The sequence below is a fragment of the Macrobrachium nipponense genome, chromosome 39 (assembly GCF_015104395.2).
Source record: "Macrobrachium nipponense isolate FS-2020 chromosome 39, ASM1510439v2, whole genome shotgun sequence".
Classification (NCBI taxonomy): Eukaryota; Metazoa; Arthropoda; class Malacostraca; order Decapoda; family Palaemonidae; genus Macrobrachium; species Macrobrachium nipponense.
The window spans coordinates 15,834,089-15,854,991 of record NC_061099.1 but is presented as its reverse complement, the minus strand read 5'-3'; the positions used below and the strand labels follow the sequence as shown (position 1 = coordinate 15,854,991).

General features: G+C 33.1%; 1 protein-coding gene and 1 long non-coding RNA gene across 2 annotated transcripts in view; one reads left to right on the top strand and one right to left on the bottom strand.

Moving 5' to 3' along the window:
- LOC135210153 (uncharacterized) overlaps positions 1–20,903 on the bottom strand; it is a 223,128-nt gene that overhangs the window by 4,083 nt on the left and 198,142 nt on the right. The window lies entirely within an intron of this gene.
- Positions 1–20,903, top strand: part of LOC135210152 (CD151 antigen-like) — a 105,147-nt gene that overhangs the window by 60,800 nt on the left and 23,444 nt on the right. Inside the window, exon 2 of the mRNA XM_064242977.1 lies at positions 9,016–9,113. Coding sequence (XP_064099047.1) covers positions 9,016–9,113 — 98 coding nt within the window. The remainder of the gene's footprint in view (positions 1–9,015; positions 9,114–20,903) is intronic.

The following is a 20,903-nucleotide window of genomic DNA, read 5'->3' as shown; positions in this document are numbered from 1 at the left end:
TCTCTCTCTCTCTCTCTCGTACTAGCCAAACTGAGCCCTTCATAATATTCATCAAGGTTCAAGAGAGGCGAATAAATTGACCTCTCTCTCTCTCTCTCTCTGTGAAGTTTTCGCCAAATTGATCCCTTCATTGCATTCAGTAAGATCAGAGAAATTATAACATGCTGATCCTTAAGTGCCTGGCTACACAGATTCCTATCAAATCGAAAACTTCAAGTATCAATTAACAAGGAAGCATAAACTAGTCCAAGCCACAAAACAAATCATGTTCTCTTGGTCATCTTGACTACTGAAACTGATGGCAACTACGGTAACTCCCTTATGAACAGACAATTATCATGCCTTTAAAATATTAGAATCTCAAGAAAACTGCGGGCAACTGTCACAAATGTTTCGTAATAAACGGATCAAAAACTGAATACTTGCAGTACTTCATTTTTATAGAAGCACCTATCACCAATTATTATCAATAGGTCATGACTGCATATTTTGAGGAACCATGTGTTCAGAACTTCACGTGAAATTATCCTACTCTGTTGGGAAGGTAAAAATACTTTATTCGTAGCCACGCCCTTAAGAGGCTTATCGTTTCACCTTGCCGCTTGCATTTTACGAGAGAGAGAGAGAGAGAGAGAGAGAGAGAGAGAGAGAGAGAGAGAGAGAGAGAGAGAGACTAATCAAACAACGACAATAATTCATCTCAGATCTGACAGATTTCCATTGACACATTATTTTTGCTGTACTTGCGAGTTATGGATAGGGGATTTTGTAAGGGTTGCATAAGTTTATATGCTGAGTCATCAGTAACCATCGCCTTGGACAATGATACCGTGTAGTCATACAAAAAATAATAGGGCTTCATTTGAAAAGGATGGTGTCTTACGGGTATCTTCTTCACAAAGCTTGAAAGCTTTTAAGGACTGATCTATCCCCACCGTCTGGAAAGGTTGTAACTTTTGTAAATAAAACCTGTTTTATACCATCCTGTTTACATATATATATATATATATATATATATATATATAATATATATATATATATATATATATATATATATAATGTTTGTCTGCCTATTTGTTATGCACGTTCAGACTATGGAAGCTTGGGCTACCAAATTTTTACCATAGACTCCCCTCACCCCCAGGAAAGTTTTAGTCAAAGTCCGATATTCGTTCGAGGGCCGTTTCTAAGGGGGCCTTAACCCACCTTTTTCACAACCCCCCATTTTTTACAACTTTTTGAGTTGACAGCAAACTCTTTGGATTACTTATTCTGAAAGTGATTGCAAATCCGCCCTGTAGGGGTTGTCATCACGAACGGCATGCAAATTTTTTTTACCCCGAGGAACGCCGGGTACAGCAGTTGGTGTGTGTGTGTGAGATATATATATATATATATATATATATATATATAATATATATTGATTCTATATATATCTATATCATATATATTATATATTATATATATATATATATATATATATATATATATATATATAGATATATAATAGATTCCAATATATAGATATATCATATAATACTATATATATTAATAATATATATATATATATTTATTATTAATATATTATATAATATTATATATTACTTATATATTAATATAGTGAGTGAGTAATCTATGGTAATATAAGTAATAGTATATATAATATATAATCATATATATTAATATATGATCGTTTTGTGTGATGTGGTGTGGTGCTTGTCGTTGTTTGTGCTTGTTGTGTGTGGAGGCCATAGAAATAAGGTGATTTAGGATCGATTGTTGTAAATTTTTCCTTTCCAAAAATTTTTTAATTTTATATATATATTATATATCTATATATATATATGGTATGTTATAATAATATAATTTAATATTAAATATATTACAAATATATATATATATACTAATTAATATAATTATATAAATAATATATATATATAAATATAATATAATATATAAATTTTAAATTTTGGAAAAATTTACGACAATCGATCCTAAATCACCTTATTTCTATGGCCTCCCCAAAACTCACAAAGACAGCACTCCCTTCCGTCCCATAATCTCATGTGCTGGAGCTTTTAACAACAGAATCTCTGAATGGTTAGCAGAGCTACTATCCCCCTTTTTTAGGAACTTTTTGCCCTAGTCATAAAACATACAGAGGACTTTTGCAACAAATTTAGGTCAGCAAATATCCTCGAACACAATGTAAAACTTCTCAGCCTAGACGTAGACCCCCTTCTCACGAAAGTGCCCATAAAAGATGTATTAGCGTTCCTCAAAAATAAACTAGAGCCATTCGCTTGCAGAATGGGGAGCCCGCTTAGTCCTGTTTTAACAAACTTATATATGGAGTATTTTGAAACAGTAATTATAAACCCTATCAAACCTGCAGATATGATTTGGCTTCGTTATGTAGACGACATCGTAACATATTGGAAAAGCGAGTGGGGCGATTTTGATGTCTTTCTACAAAAATTAAATTCCTTAGTCCGGAGCACAAAATTTAAAGTAGAATGGGAAAACAATAACCAAATCCCCTTTTTAGATGTCTTAATAGTCACAACTAATAAGTATAAATTCACTGTCTATAGGAAAGCGACATTCTCACTTTCATATATACATTTTACAGCTATCATGACATTTCAGTCAAAGTCGACATGGCAAGTAACCTATTTCTTAGAGCCCTGAGAATTTGCTCCTCAGAATTTTTAACAAAGAACTTGAAACAATCAGAAATCAACTTATCTTGTTAAAATATCCCAAGCACATATTAGAAAGAGCCATACATCAAGCAAAGAGCATCTTTTACAAACCCTCAGAAAACAGAGAAAAGGAAAAATACACAAACAAAATCGTAATCCCTCACGTGGACAATTTACCAGATCACAAAAACCTTAGGCCACTCCAACCCTTTCATCTTCACTTATCCGAATACAATAGGGAAATCATTAATTAACATCCAGCAGAAACCAGTTTGTAGAAACGTGGGAGTTTATGAATTCCCTGTAGGGACTGTAATAAGTCATATTATGGATACACATGTAAATCTCTCTCGGAGAAATTAACTTAACATACCCACTTAGTTAGATATGGACAAAATAGTTCGGCAATTTTCCATCATATAACTAACAAGAACCATCACGAGTTTTATACAAGAGCAGCGGTCAATACAAATGTCAAATAGTGGAATCTTCACTAATAAAACAAGAAGATAATAATATCAACTTTTTCAATGGAGGCTGGGATTCTGACCATATAGACAAGGTCTTCCTTAGCTATAAAACACAGTGTTTTAATGGGCCTTTTATACCTGAGACGTATCCTGTTTTGACTAAAGAATTTATATATATATATATATATATATATATATATATATATATATATATATATATATATATATATATATATATATATATATATATATATATATATATATATATATAGATTATCGATATTCTTTTTTGTCGAAAAATTCTATTCCAGTAATTCTCATGAAGGGAAAGCTGGCATAAGTCAAGGCTTTGATCAAGAAGCTTAAATAATGAACTACACCAGTCCACTGCAAATACAGCATTATAGAAATACTTGATCTAGGTGATAATATTGAAAATGAACAATAAATTGGGTAGGGAGAGTTAGGGGAAACCTGGGAGATTGGTGATGTTAATAATTAAACATGAAAAAGATATCTAGCTTAAGTGTAATGTTGGTCTTTGCATACCTTCCATATCAGAGATCAGATGATAAGTACTAAAATAATCGACTTGCTACTGAATTAGCTATACTCCCTGGAGAAGTTTTAATTTTTATAAAATAAAACTGCAGAAACAACGGGGACAATATCTTATGTATGAATAATAATATAGTAAGTGTTTTCATTGATTTCACAGTATGCCCGAAAGCTCCGAAAATAATGAGCTCGCTACAGCATTCTTCTTTATGCCTCTCTAAAAGGTTTTAATGTATATGAATTACTGTATATATACAGGAATTATCAGAAAAAAGAAAATAATTTTTCATTTATAAGTATGCCTTCAACTTAATTATGATTCTTACGTATAAAAATAGTATATATGTCTCGAAGCAGCATGATAACATCTTCAAAACTTACTGTGCCGTCTTTCGTGTGTGTGTGTGTGTGTGTGTGCGTGTGTGTGTGTGTGTTGCAGGTTAAAAGACTCGGGGAATTAAGATTAAGCCAAGGGCTGAAATCATATTTTGGCGAGTGCCTGAATTAATTCTGTGTTTTATCAAGGCCAGACTTTTCTTTAACTCCGCTATTGCGTCTCATAGAGTGAAAGGGTCGATTTTATCATCATTCATCCCCACGAACAAAGTCTGCACTCGTTTTGTGTCTGTGTGTGTTGAGGCCAGTTTTCATTAACGTTTGGTTGATTTTCTTGAAATCGTGATTCTCTCTCTCTCTTCTCTCTCTCCTTTTTGTTCGATCTAGCGATGGAGTTTTATGTATTCTGGAAAAGATCTTGTTCAGCCTTAATGCTAATGCTCGATTATGGTATATATATATATATATATATTATATATATATATATATATATATATATTATATATATATATAGAGAGAGAGAGAGAGAGAGAGAGAGAGAGAGAGAGAGAGAGAGAGAGAGAGATTAAGCACTTTGTTTATTTGTTCTTGTCCTAAAATGGAGTTATTAGCCGTATACACAGCATTATATTGAAGTTGTCAACAGTAACACTGACTGCCAATCAATTTTCATTTATGTACAAAAATAATTTTTAAAAACTCATGTGGTAAGCATCACAATTCAAGTTTTTTTAAATTTTTAATTTTTAATATTTTTCTTTCAAACGGGACAAGCAAATATCTGAAGAATAAAGCTATAAGAGAAATAAAAAAAAGGACGAATATGCCGAAACTCAGAAAGAGGCAACTGACCCCTTCATTGAAAGGTATAACATTAAACAATCATCCATAGAATTACAACAATCGTCAATGTTCCCAGTTACGCTAAGTTGATATTCTGCGGTGTCTGTATTCCAGAAATTTAATACTCATGCAGCCATTGGAAATATTGCCTGCTACTTTTACAATAATATTAAATTAACTTTTCTGGGTTGCTGGAATTGTATGTACATATGTATGTATGTATGTAAGTGAGTATACATTAGATAACCAGTTTGATTATTGTCTTTTATCTTCTTTATAAAAATTCATTTATATATCACTTGTTAAAAATTATATATATAGTATATATATATATATATATATATATATATATATATATATATATATAATTTATATTATTTTATTAGATATATAATAGCATATATATATATATATATATATATATATATATATATATGAAACCGATCCCGTGATTCTGCATATCACAAAACTAATGGCATACTCGGAATTAATCCTAAGATTAATTGCGGAAGTATAATACGAATACATTATTATTTAGTTCAAAGGGTACATCCTTCATAGAAACTGAAGGCATTTATATATTTTTTGTCCATTACGTAAAGGTTATTTTACATATGTGTTTATATACACACCATATTAAATATATATATATATATGTATATATATATATATATATATATATATATTATATATATATATATATATATATATATATATATATATATATATATATATATATATATATATATATATATTATATATAGTACAGAAAGAACAACATGACTAAATGGCAGCTTACTGTATCAAAGGGCAGCAGGATGTTATTTCATCTCTCTCTCTCTCTCTCTCTCTCTCTCTCTCTCTCTCTCTCTCGTCTCTCTTTCTCTCTCTCTCTCAAAGGGAGCTAATCTTCTTTATATGCTACGTACAAAAGTTTATGAAGTCCTATATTACAAATTCCATTGAAGAGTTCAAACCAGGATCTCAGTTACCTTGATGATAACGCAACAATTAACTACAACTTCTGCAAAAGTTTCCCAAATGTTTTTCAAATGTTTCCAAAATGTTCCCCTAATGTTTTCCCAATTATTTCCCTAATGTTTTCAAAATGTTGTCCAAATGTTTCCCTAATGTTTTCCCAATGTTTTCCAAATGTTTCCCCAATGTTTTCCAACATTTTCATGTGTCTGTGGCGAGAATGTTTTTTTAGGTCACTCGACATCCCTCAGACGTGCCTGCGATGCACACCAGTGTCCCACGGCGCCTGCAGAGTGCCAGATGTGGTCATGTGGGATTTTTGGGTCCGGCTGGGGAGTGGTGCAACTTGATAATAATAATAATAATAATAATAATAATAATAATAATAATAATAATAATAATAATAATAATAATAATGGAAATTTGTTTTATAATAATTATTATTATATTTATTCTTTTATACTTTATAATATAATATATATAATAATAAAATAATAATAATAATAATAATAATAAAATAATAATAATAATAATAATAATAATAATTTTACCAGCAACAGTATAGATTGTAATTAAATCAATAAAGAATAATAATCAATTACAGGCACAGACATATTTTGCATGTTTCTTTTCGTTTAATTTAAATCGACTTCATATGATGAAAATTCATGACCAACTGCAAATAACATCGTAACGGGAGATGGGACGTGAACTGAGAAGTGAATGACCGCTTTTTGACAACTATTCTGAATAGTTTTAAATGTATTTTTCCCATTTATTTGAAAGGGAGCTCTACACTAAAAAATACATATATATCCTTCGAATTATGATGTGTAAAGCGTTCAAGGCATTAGAGCTATTTATTTATAATGCCAATTTATTCTTTGCAAATCTGTAAACATTTTGTTTATTCAAATGAGACAATGTAACCAAAAAATCATCTTTATTATTTATATAATAATGAAAATAGTACATGAAAGGTACCGTGAAGTGAATTCAAGACTGAAAATCACTTAGTGGAAATGGAAAAATACAATAATTAAAAACCAAAATAAATATGCGACAAAAGAAACTACTCTGCAAATGACTTAATGATTAAGAAGCATTGCTGAATAATATTATTATACTAAAAGTGGGATTTTGAAACAATTTTCGTACACCTCAAATAACTGAGGCTAAGTCCATTACCTCTCTTTCACTCTTAGAATTCTGACAATACATTCACCCCAATACAAAGTTCGTTGTAGTGTGAAAACCTGTTTTGCGCTCAGAAAAACTAATGAAGAGGTGATTACTCCATGAGGTGGTCAGCTAGTTTGAAGATTAAACAAGGAAAATGTGAATAACTCCCCTGTGGTGGATAATTACACATACTGATCTCCAATTGTCAATAAAAAAAGAGAATGGTTAACCTTAACGACAGTAAAGGAATTGTAAACTGAACCTCACTCCGTTATTTGTTGTTTCATTGGTACTGTATAAGGAACATTAAGTATAAGGGACATGAACAGGGGGGCTGACTCAGATGTTCACAAGGAACTAAGCAACGTATAAGGTTAATCAGAATAAATATGAGACTACATTCAAGTCATTTGCTCTGTTCGTAATGCAAAGATCTATATGAGGAATGGGCCTTCGTTACAAATGATCTACATATTTTAAAAAATAAATAAAATGAATAAAGGAATAAGCGAGAGAGAAAGGCTGTGAAAAGGACAACCCTCAAAGAAAAAAGCCAACCTGCTGTTGGCAAGAGTAAAGGTTATGGGAGTCAGCGAAATCACCGAAGAAAAAATCTCTCTCAACTTGTAAGGAAAGAAAAAGTCATTCAATCTGGCATTCCTGAGGTTGCAGACCTTGGCGTAGTATTTAATATGGAGGATTGTCACCAGAGGAACGTGATGTTTCTGCTTAAGAGGATGGCTTCAGCTCCACTCATGTGTACTGCATCGTACGTGGCAGTTTCTTAACCGTTACAGAAAAAGGTACAGAACAGAATTTCAAAATCCTTCAGAGATGATATTATTAGGATGATTTTTTTCTTGTTTTTGTGTAAGGAGACCCACTTACGTGAAAGTAATTTCTGTAGGTGTCCAAAGTACCTGTTGTTAATGACAGATATATCACTCTCAAAAATGCTTTGGGGAAACTGGTAATTTTTATAAGTGAAATTCGTTACATATTATTGTGTGGCAGGAACAATTCAACAGAAAAATAATACTTCCTACTTGAATTGGCAACACACTGTGTGTATATATATATATATATATATATATATATATTATATATATATATATATATATATATATATATATATATATATATATATTGCTTAAGCTATCCCCTACTGTACCAAAAACTAAAAATATACACAACTTCAATGAAGCGAAATTGCACACTGCTTAAATGAAGTGTTATATTTTTCATATATGAACATCATGTACACACACATGTGATATATTTACAAAAAAATTGAATGTCTCTTTCACATAACTCCAGTAGGAATTCCGGATTTACCCTGCTCTCTTTAGCGCAGAAGGACGATCACCTGCTAATGGTAAAGGGTTAGGCATGAAGTAAATGTATTTCTCAGATGGAAAAAAGAAAAATGTTGTTTAGCCTCCTGTTGCTACAAATCCTGTTCTCGAGAGACCGCCATGAAAGGAAATATTGGAACACGTCACTTGTTTATTGCTCGGGCGTGGGGTCGGTCCTGCTGCTTAAGCTCTTCTGCTAAATATGGAGTTGCTCTGAATGAAGATTCAAAGATATCCATCCTACTTTTCCAAGCTATTTCCTCCTCTCTCTCTCTCTCTCCTCTCTCTCTCTCTCTCTCTCTCTCCTCTGAAAATATCTGTTTTCTAAGCTATTTCCCACTCTCTCATTTTAATGATACCCCTTTTCGAATAATTGTCCCTTCCACTCCTTTTTTTTTTTTAATTACTCTTTTCCAAACTATCCCCCCTCTCTCTCTCTCTCTCTATCTCTTTTTTAAAGACATCGCCTTTTCCCAAATGTTTCCCCTCCCCCTCTCTCTCTCTTAAATAGATCACCTTTTCCAAACTAATCACTCCATTCTTTCTCTCTCTCTGTATCTAATAGTCTTATTTTATGTCTATCCACAGGCCCCGATACGTCTTACAGGAAACCTCCCAGAGAACGGGGATGCTGTAGTATCAACTTCTTGAAGTATGTCCTCTTCATCTTCAATTTCATATTCCTGGTAAGTTAATCGTAAGTTAATTATAATGTTTAAGTAAACGCGTATTTTACCTCTCTCTCTCTCTCTCTCTCTCTCTCTCTCTCTCTCTCTCTCTCTCTCTCTCTCTCTCGGATTAGGTTTTAGACCATTTCGAAAAAAATAATGAGCCAACGGAATACCACCTTTCTTTAATGATAAAAAAATATTCACTATACTTGACGACCTCCATCATGTGGTGCATAATGATGTCATGATTATATTGCTTATGTTTTTGCAACCATCAATTCTTATCCGATATTCATCATATTCAATGACTAACCAAATCTGGCTTCATTCCTGTTCAGTATTCATCTTAAGAGAAATCATCCTGAAGTACAAACGTACTTATATTCATGTACCACGTTTGCAAAACTGCTCTTCGGTAACGGTTGTTCACTTTCTTTCTCGTATCTTTCTTAGGATTTTTTCTTACTTCACTTATATATTGATTTGTCTTTTCTTATAAATGGCAAGATTTTCATGCCGTCAATATGATGGGATCATGTCAAGATTAGCGAATCCACCATTTTTTTCAAGTCAATATTAAAACCACTTTGATATGTATGTATGTATAATATATATATATATATATATATATATATATATATATATATATATATGTAGTGTGTGTGTGTGTGTGTGTGTGTGTGTGTGTGTGTGTGTGTCTATAATAAGTATATGCATTAATATAAATATATATATAATATATATGTGTGTGTGTGTGTGTGTGTGTGCGTGTGTGTGTCTATAATAAGTATAAGCATTTATATATATATATATATATATATATATATATATATATATATATATATCAAAGTGGTATAATATTCTCTTGAAAAATAGTGGGTTGGCTAATCTAGACATGATCCATATGATGTTTTTTCACCCGAAAGTTTGCCATAAGGCAAATCTGATTAGATATAGACAATTCTTGGATATAGCTGTCTTGTTTTATTCAAGTTGTTTCTTTATCTGTTACTGAATTCTTCTGTATCTCTTTTATCATGTTTAATTAGTTTTTCTTTATCTTTTTTTATTTATTCAGTATATGTTGTATCTTTACCATTGTTAAATATCCTGAACAGTAATTTCTTTTACAATCTCATTTTGACTTATTGTATCATCTGAAAAGAGGGATTTTTGATGCACTTGAATTGAGATTACTTCTCATTCAGGTCAAGCTGTGATATGCCAGACGTGTGTGTGTGTGTGTGTATTTTAATAGCCATAAAGCTAATCTAACGCACGCACACAAACTATCAAAGAAGTTACACACACAGTCATATTAGTCATAACGGTCACTAAGTGTAATTAATTGTTCCGCTATTTGTGCTTATTAGCAATTATGGTCATCAAGAAAGAATACTCTTAGACGTTAGTAACCCTGGGAGATCATTAATTTTAGATTTTCCTTCAGACATGTTAAAGGTTTATAGCCTCAACAAATGTGCGGTATAAATCACAAACTTCAGCTCATTTAGTAGCAGAATATACAAAATCCTCGAATAGGAATGTCATGGTCGCAAATCTAAACTGACATTTGAGATTGAAAACCCCTCACCCCCAAAACCAAACCCCCCTTTTTTTTACCACGGTTTTCTGATCTTAACACTGGTCGAATCTCCAATTTCTGAGCTATTTTTCCGTCGAGATGTTTCCCCAAACGAACCCAATTTTCATCATTTTTGGAGTAGTTCACAAGGTCCAGTGCCTATGAAGTTCAATTACCATTAGAGCCATGCAATTTTTAACTGGTTATACACGGAATTGACGCGTGAAATGAATAGTTTGAATAAAACCGTTCTTTCAGGTAATTGAATATCTGTTCCCGCTTTTGTAACTCATCGGGTATAAATACTGCATCTGTGTACCCATGGTGACATTCACCTTCAGTAAGTGGTAGGGTGGACAGCCGAAACATGGGGATAATATATAATTTTTATTTACTTACTGAAACGAAGAAACTCACACACCAAGTTGACAAGAAGCATCATAAGCTCAACGTCAAAGAGTATCACTCTTCCCAAAGAAGTTTGCCTCGAAGAGGGTCTTCTTCCAAGATATTCTGTTTTATATATATAGTATAGTGTAAATGTATATATATGTGAACAAAGTTACAGCCACGAAGGAAGATTGAAACACTGGAGTTGCTAAGAATTTTCGTCACATTACCAAGACGTGGTCACAGCAACTAACGATACACAGAAGCAAGGTCACGGAACGGTCGACAGATTAAAATTAAATCTACTTATTGGTAATCCTCTTTAGTCAATCTTTCAATTCCTTTTGGAACACATGTTTTATAACCGGGCCAAAAGAAAATAATCCTTGACTTACATTAAAGTTATTCACCCAAGTTTACTGAATCAAAACCAATTCTAACAAGTTCCTTGAAATAGTTTCGTTACAACGTGACAATATTTCGCTTTGCGTCCAATGTATTCTGTGGGTCTTTTCACTTAAATGTGAAAATAGAGCGTCATTTGTCTGGCCTGTTTTTACTGAGTATTTGTGTTGTTTAATCAGTAAGTACAGGTGAGACAAATAATGCTTTATTTTTACATTTAAGTGAAAAGTCCCACAGAATACATTGGACGCAAAGCCAAATAGTGTCACGTTGTAATGGAACTATTTCAAGGAACTTTTAAAATCTCTTTTGATACAGTTAACTTGGGCGAATAACTTTAATGTAAGTCAAGGATTACTTTCTTTTGGCCCGGTCATAAAACATATGTTCCAGAAGGAATTGACAGATAGAATAAAGAGGATTACCAATAAGTAGATTACGATTTTAATCTGTTGACCGTTCCGTGACATTACGATTTTAATCTGTTGACCGTTCCGTGACCTCCCAAAATTTTTGTATTCCTCTCTGACTTGTACCCACCAATTATATAGATAGGCCCTTGCTTCTGTTTATCTTCAGTTGCTGTGAACATGTCTTGGTAATAAGCCGAAAGTACTTGTCATCTCTAATGTTTCAATTTTCCTTCGTGGATGTAACTTTGTTCGTATAATCGTCACGTTTTTTTATTTTCTTCGCGATTTAAAATCAAACATGTGTATATATATATATATATAATATATATATATATATATATATATATATATATATATATATATATATATATGTTTGTGTGTGTGTATCACATCACCGTGATTCATATATAAGCATTAAGCTACAAATATCCTTTAATATCTAATTCACTCTACCTCGGAATTAATACATTTTCAAATTAATACAATTTTTCAATATATGTAATAGCTAATTGCGTCTAAATATATATATATATATATATATATAATATATATATATATATATATTATATATAGTATATATATAATATATAATAATATATATATTATATATATATATATATATATATATATATATATATAGTAGATAGATAGATATACACAGATAGATAAACAGATATCTTTAGTAATAAATTCGGCTTATTCGCCATCTAAAAACCCAACAATTTTTGCACCACTCTACGAACGAGCGTCCCTGCCAAAAGAATCCACTGTGCATAATAATAACCAGGTGTGCTGTATGTAATTGACAAAAACCACCTGCCCTAAACCTATCATTCTCATGTAGGTCCTCCCCACCCCTTCCCCCAACCCCTAAAAACTCCTCGTTACGGGACGGAGGTATGCGTTATGCATAAGCAGTGGGACTTCTTATTTATTGATGCTTCACCTAAGGTATCCCGAGAAACGCACCTGGGGTATAAAGTACCTGCTAGGTCGGGCACTATTTAGTAGTGGTTCTTTATATTAGAGTACTAAAATAAGTAATGGTTCCTATCGTCCATATCGATGTTACGAAGCGGCGACGCGACACTCGTGTTGGATTGTACATTTCACTCAATGCTAATTCAGGTAATTAAAACATGACCAGAAGGTCAATGAAAATCACTAGCTCTCGCTCTCTCTCTCTCCTCTCTCTCTCTCTCTCTCTCTCTCTCTCCTCTCTCTCTCTCTCATCTTGCTTGGTGAGACGTACCCGCGTGAAGTCAGATTAAATCAAACAGATATCACAAGTTTAACATACGACTAGAATTTGAGAAATATCTAGAAGTGTTCGTGAACTATCGGTGATAAGATTAGTGTGAAAATAGTAGGATAAAGCGTCTTCTAATGTTAGTTTAAATCAAGTGTAACTACTGAAATCAGAACTAAGATGGCAGTAAAGTTTCCCAACACTGCGGGAAGAGGTGGCGTAATTTAGCTTGCTTGGCGGATTCGCAATACAATGAGGTAGCAGGAAGGGAACTGGCATTTCTCATCTATGAAATCAGCAACAGTCCTAACCAAAAAGATACAAAAGCATTCATAGATATATTAGAAGGATATAATCCTTCAAACTGGAACAAATCTAATGAAAACATCTTGAAAATAATTGAAGAAGTTCCAAAATAAAATCCAAGTGGTCAAGAGACTCATAAAGAAAATATACATAAACCAACATATTCCGACAAAGAAAATGAATAAGGTGAATCTTGTGAATATCCTAATTGAATGCATTAGGAAAAGAATGCCAAAAGCATGCAAACTGTGTAAGGTTTGGTATAGCATAGTCAATCACACAAAACCTAATCAGAAAATGTGCTGCATGCAACATTCCGACCCACCAATCCACAGTGTGCTGAGGTAATGCAAGATTTGAGAAAAGATACAAGAATTTTTTGTTCAACTGTCTATCATGGATAGACAATGTTATTAAATCAAGATTGAATGACAAATAGAGGATGAAGGAAGAAGAGAAAGAGAAGAAGAAAAAGAAAAAGAAGAAGAGGGAAAACGGAAGAAGAAGTAACCGCAAAAATGTAAATGAACAGAAAAAAAAGAATTAAGGGAAAACAAAGAACAATAATAAAAGTATGGTGATGCAGAGATACTCATTGATACTACATATGAGGCAATAAAGCAGCATACCTACGAAGAAATAAATTACGATATGACAACAGAAAAAGCAATCCCGAAGAGGCTCTACCCTGATCTACACAATGACGGGAAAGAGGAAAAATAGACAAGAAAGACAAAATCTGCAACCTTTTGAAAAGAGGGAATTGCAGATTTGGAGAAAGATGTTACTACAAACATCCTAAGGTATGTCAAAACTATGAAATATATGGTAAATGTGTCATACTTAGATGGCTATGATGATTATTGCAGAGATCTGCATCCAAAAATATGTAAAAACCTAAAAGAAGGAAAAGGATGTAAGTTCGACGAAAAATGCAAATATATGCACCCTGTAGCCATGAATCATAATCAAATAAATAACCAACCAAGTAATAAAATCCAAAATAAGAAAGAAACAAATAAGAGAGAAATCAAGAATATCAGGTAAAAGAGAAAAGCAAACCACCAATGAGATATGCAGAGGTGTCAGCAAAAAAAAAAAATTTCAAAGCATCAGCTCCGAAATTCTACTCAAGAGATAATAACTGTATTTATTATGCAAGAGGATATTGCAGAAACGGACGGAGAAGGGAAAATTGCAGATTCAGACACAAAATGAATAATTATGATGAAGGAAGATCAAAATATTATGGAAAAAGTTGGATTTTTTAATGTCAGAATTTCTGGAAATGAAAAAAGAACAACATACCAGAACAGGAAAGAGACATGGGAAAATCCTTATTACTACCAATATTAAATGAAGGAGAAACACGCAAACCATCATAGTGATGAATGCGCAGGGTTTAGTTACTAGTAACTCAAAAAGAAAAATAGAGTACTTAGAAGAACTAACCCAAAAATGAAAAGAAAATAGATATAATGAAAATATAAAGTGAAACCTGGTATTCCAAGAGACTGGGAATGATGATCAAATAAAAGGGTTCCAAACTTATAGATCAGATAGAAAAAATAGGAATCAAGGGGGAAACCGCAATATGGGAAAGACAGAAAAAACAAGGAAAAATATATGAGAAATATAGTAACTCAGCAATGTGAACTAATAGCGGTAGAATTTGAATCTGAAAAATTGATGAACTAGTAATATATAGACCTCTCCTAAATACTAAAGAGTTTGACTTAATAATTGAAAAAATTGGATGATATATGTAGAAATCACAAGGACTGGACTATTCTCCTATCTGGTGACTTCAAACTTTCCCTTTCGTAGAATGGAAAGAAACGAATAGGAGACTGTGGTTGTACTTATACATATAAAAAAGAGAGTAATAGTAGTGCAGAAGATAAGAGGCAATTTGAAAAGCTATTAGATATGCTACTAGAATACAAACTTCAACAAATAAATCACCTGCCAACCGAAGGAAAGGAAAATTACTTTAAGACCTAGTATTTGTGAACAAGATGAATTATGTTAAAGAAATAATAGTTTATAATGCGAGTATTTCAGATCATAATGTCATAGAATTAACAGTTCAATTCCAAAGCAAGTGAAAATAGAGATAAGCAAGAAATGAAAAAGTGGGAAGGATATGGAAAATACAACTTCTACAGTAAAAATATAAAATGGTCAGAAATTAATGAAGAATTAAACAAAGATTGGGATAACATTTTCGTAAGTGATGACATAAGGGTAAATACGGAGATATTATATAAAATATTGGAGAAAATAGTGGATAAATATATACCGAAGAAGAAAAGTAAACATCATTCATGCATACCAAGAGACAGAAGGATCTTGTTCCAGAAAATCAGAAAGTGGAAAAAAGGTCTTGCAAAAGAAAAAAAATGCATGGAAAGTTATAGAACTAAAATTGTAAGATAGAAAATGCAGAAGAAAAGATTATTTATACAATCAAAAGAAAATGAAAAACGGGACTTGGAAGAACAAAACCCTATTAAATATCAAGCAAAAACCCCAAACTATTATACTCATATGCGAAAGAAGATGAATAAAAGAAGAATAGAAATAGGCCCTCTGAGAATTGAAGGGAGATTAACGAATGAAAAAAAAGGAAATTTGCAACATACTGGCAGAACGATATATAGAGAGAATTCACCCTAGAATAGATAATGAAGTAATGATATAGAAGTAAGGGACGAAAATAGTGAATATTTAGCTGACATAGAAATTAATGAAGCTGATATTGTGCAGGCAATTAATGAAATTAAAAATGGAGCTGCTGCAGGGGCCGGATGGAGTCCCTGCTATTTTGTTAAAGAAAGTAGTTCATTCTATCGCAAAGCCACTTGCAATATTATTAAGACAAAGTGTAGATACAGGCAAAGATTTTTATGATGAGCCACAAAATTGAGCATATATGCAACCACCCCTACTTTTCAAAAGTGGATCAAGACTAGAGGCAAGTAATTATAGGCCTGTGAGTCTAACATCACATATTATGAAAGTGTATGAAAGGGTAATGAAGAAAAATATTATGAAAACATTTAAAAAAAATAAAAAACATAATTTGTTTAATATAGGACAACACGGTTTCGTACCAGAAAAAGTACACAAACCCCACTGTTAGTCCACCGTGGAGAACATATTCAAAAATATGAAAAGCGGAAATGAAACAGATGTGGTTTATCTAGACTTTGCAAAAGCTTTTGACAAAGTAGACCATAATATATTAGCAAAGAAAATTAGAAAACACAATATCGTAGATAAAGTAGGAAGATGGTTAAAAGAATTTTTACACAACAGAAAACAGATAGTTATTGCAAACGATGAGAAATCGATGAAACCAAGGTAATATCCGGTGTGCCACAAGGTACGGTGCTAGCTGCAATATTGTTTGTTATTATATTGAAGACATAGACAGTAATGTTAAGGATTCGGTAGTGAGTAGTTTCGCTGATGACACAAGAATAAGTAGAGAAATTACTTGTGATGAAGATAGGAACGCTCTACAAAGAGACCTTAACAAAGTATATGATTGGGCAGAGGTAAATAGGATGGTATTTAACTCTGATAAATTTGAATCAATAAATTATGGAGACAGAGAAGGAAAGCTATATGCATATAGGGGACCTAATAATGAGACAATCACAAATAAGGAAGCAGTTAAAGACCTTGGTGTGATGATGAATAGGAACATGTTATGCAATGATCAAATAGCCATTCTGTTGGCAAAATGTAAAGCAAAAATGGGAATGTTGTTACGGCACTTCAAAACAAGAAAAGCTGAACACATGATTATGCTTTATAAAAACATATGTTCGTAGTCCACTTGAATATTGCAATATGATATGGTACCCACACTATCAAAAGGATATTGCACAAATAGAGAGTGTACAAAGGTCCTTGACAGCTAGAATAGAAGAAGTTAAGGACCTAGACTACTGGGAAAGACTACAATCCTTAAATTATATAGTCTAGAAAGGAGAAGAGAACGCTACATGATAATTCAGGCATGGAAACAGATAGAAGGAATAACAGAAAATATCATGGAACTAAAAATATCAGAAAGAGCAAGCAGAGGTAGATTAATAGTGCCCAAAACTATACCATGAAAAATAAGGAAAGCACACAGAACATTAATCCACTACGCACCAGCATCGATAATGGCAGCGTCTATTCAATGCGTGCCAGCTCATCTGAGGAATATATCAGGAGTGAACGTAGATGTGTTTAAGAATAAGCTCGACAAATATCTAAACTGCATCCCAGACCATCCAAGATTGGAAGATGCAAAATCATACCGGAAGATGTACTAGCAACTCTCTGGTAGACATTAGAGGCGCCTCACACTGAGGGACCTGGGGCAACCCCGAACGAACTGTAAGGTCTGTAAGGTCTGTAAGGTCTCTCTCTCTCTCTCTCGTAGGATAAGTTTTCCCGCTTCCCTCCCCGCTCCCCGCTCCAAGAGCAACGACAATACTATATATATAGATATATATATATATATATATATATATATATATATATATATATATATATATGTGTATGAGAGAGAGAGAGAGAGAGAGAGAGAGAGAGGTACTGAAATATGGCACCAAATTGTTTGGGAAATTCTCTCTCTCTCTCTCTCTCTCTCTCTCTCTCTCTCTCTCTTCGAAGCTACTTGCGTGAAACTATTTGCACAGATGGTAGGGTGAGATTTATTATGACTTAATTAGCACTTCCTCAAATACCTTTCGGTTCATCAACCGACGCGCTACCATGAGATTTAGTCCTGCTGATCTTTTTAGATATGTTTTTATATTAGTGACTCTTGTTTTTACCTTCTTCCCTTTGTTTTTTATTTCTATTTCATTTTTATTTTCCATGCTGTTGTCGTCTACCGTACTCCGATCGGTATTATATCGTTAAGTACAGTGTTAGAAGCATTATAAGGTATGGAGGAGATTAAGTTATGCAACTCTACGTGCATCTGCAACTGGGGAGTACGAACGTTCTCATACACACACAGCTATTATATAATATATATATATATATATATATAATATATATATATTATATATATATATATATATATATATATAATATCGTACGTGCGTGTGTGTCCTTTTGCATGGGTGGTTTGTTTGTATGGTGTTTTTACGTTGCATGGGTGGTATACGCCTTGCTGTTTTCAAGATGCATAAATTACCGAAGAAATTCTTCGCACTTAATTTCTGATCTAATTTGGCAGAATCCTCGCGCAGTTTGATGATAGCATTTGGTAGTGTTTATGCTACATTCGCTATCTTATATAAAGTTTCCAAAATATTTGATCTTATCCAATGTTGGAGGATCGTTAGGATGCTACAGAAGTCAGATATTCTACAGGGCTCTCATAGAGGCCTGACTCGAAGACCAATGATTGCTTAGATAGTTTTCGAGCCGCCAGATATCTTAACATCCCTGTATGTGTGTAGTTAATGTTCGATTTATTCCTATACCACTGTATTGACTACTATATACATATATGCATAAATACTATAGTATATATATTATATATATAACAGGAAGATTACATATTTCAGCGTGACAGTGCGTTCTGATTACCCAGCCAGGATGTGTAAGGTACTTCTTGATTCGGGAAAGGATATAAGGAATAATTGACTCTTTCTATAAGCCAAAAGATAATGCACAATAGATTTTAAGAAGTATGAAAGCTTAAGCTTATTCAGTATACTTGAAGATGGTTTATGGACTGGTTTAAACGAAGAGAGGTAGAGAGATACCTGATGCGTTGCTGGGGAAAGAGCAGTGTACTGACGATGATGAAGGGCTTAACATGGGGTTTGATGCTTGTCAGAGGGTGAATCGGTTGGTGTTTGCAAATACTAGGCTTGACTCTTTTGGCTATTTAGGAAGACGTTTTGTTGAGAGAACTGCATCATTGGATAGCAGATTTAGGAATGAAGAGGGGACTGTGAAAAAAAAAAATAAATAGATAAACATTAATTTCTTAAAAGGAGAAAATAAGTTTGGAATCAATTCTAGATAGTGAACCACCCCCAGCCGCGTTGTAACCTTGTATGCATCCACCTTTGCGGCGTGTTTAGTACAAGCCCGTTGGGGATAACGGTAAAAAAAAAAAAAAATCAATATCATAAACTTAATGACCCCAAAAAATATTAGACCTAGATAACAGCCCCTGAAAACCCTTGGGGTCACTGCCTCCGGAAGATCCTAAGTTTGGATGTACAAAATAGTTGTTAAACCACCTAAACCTTAAGGAAGTGAAGTGCTGAATGCTGATAAAAAGACAAAAATTAGCTGGTGAGGTTCTCTGTAAATGCAGAAATGAACAGAACTTGGAATCAGGAATTCTACCATAAAGATCTTCTGGTCCGAACACGCTGCATTCCAATGATTTTTCAGTCATTGTATGAAACCGGTTTTGTATTTGTGTACTGGATGCAAAAAAGTCCAGTAAGGTTGAAAAAAAGTATTTCGGGTGATTGGATCAACAACGTGACGAGAATGGATGACGACGGTTGGTGAAAAGGCAATACGATTTTTGAGACTAGTGAAAGAAAGGGAAAAATGGATATTGGAACAGAATGTTCAGGAGATTTGAGAAACGCGCGTCCATTAAATGAGTGATTTTGTCAAGGTTTTAACATTTTAATTTTCAGTAATGCTCATCTAGATTCAGCGGTTAAGTAATAATTACGCTGGCTTTATTTTCTCTTGACTTTTAATTAAAAGTCATGCAATGCAATATTATATACATGTGTGTGCATGTGTGTGTGTGCCTCATACAAACGACTGCCGCAACACATTTCTATCCTTATAAGCACTATTATAGGCACACTGAACCGTATCAGACTCCCCGCAAGGCACAACAGATCAGGCAGCCACCAAAAAAGTTTACCAGAATTCAGTGGGTTACACAAAATATTAAGTCTATCGTAACACCAAATTTTGATCTTGAAGCTAATAAAAAATTGTTACGTTAAGTACTTTCTCCACTAATCCATTAGAGAAAGTTATCTGCATTTAATTCCTTTCAAATCCATTGGGAAAGTTCTAAGCCACATATTTGTCAGGCAGAAAGACGCGAAGACAAGCTGGCAAAACAAGGTAACAATGGAGCCATTGTTTCAGGGATCATTTTTAAAAGTTGTGGTGCTTATATGAAACACGACTATTTTCAGCACATTCTAGTCTTAAATTCAGCAACCTCTAGCTTATATGAACAAGGCCTCTCCAGGAAAACTTCGTATCCAGTGTGTAGGCCATAGTTAATCTCTATCTTTTTATTCTTAGACATATAAGACATATGGGTTCATTTGTTAGTTTATTTTGTGTAATTTATGTAATATATGCTCCACCCATTGAGCCAAAAAAATTAAGAAATACTGTAATTTGATCAACAATTTGTAAACCTTTAAAAACATAAATAA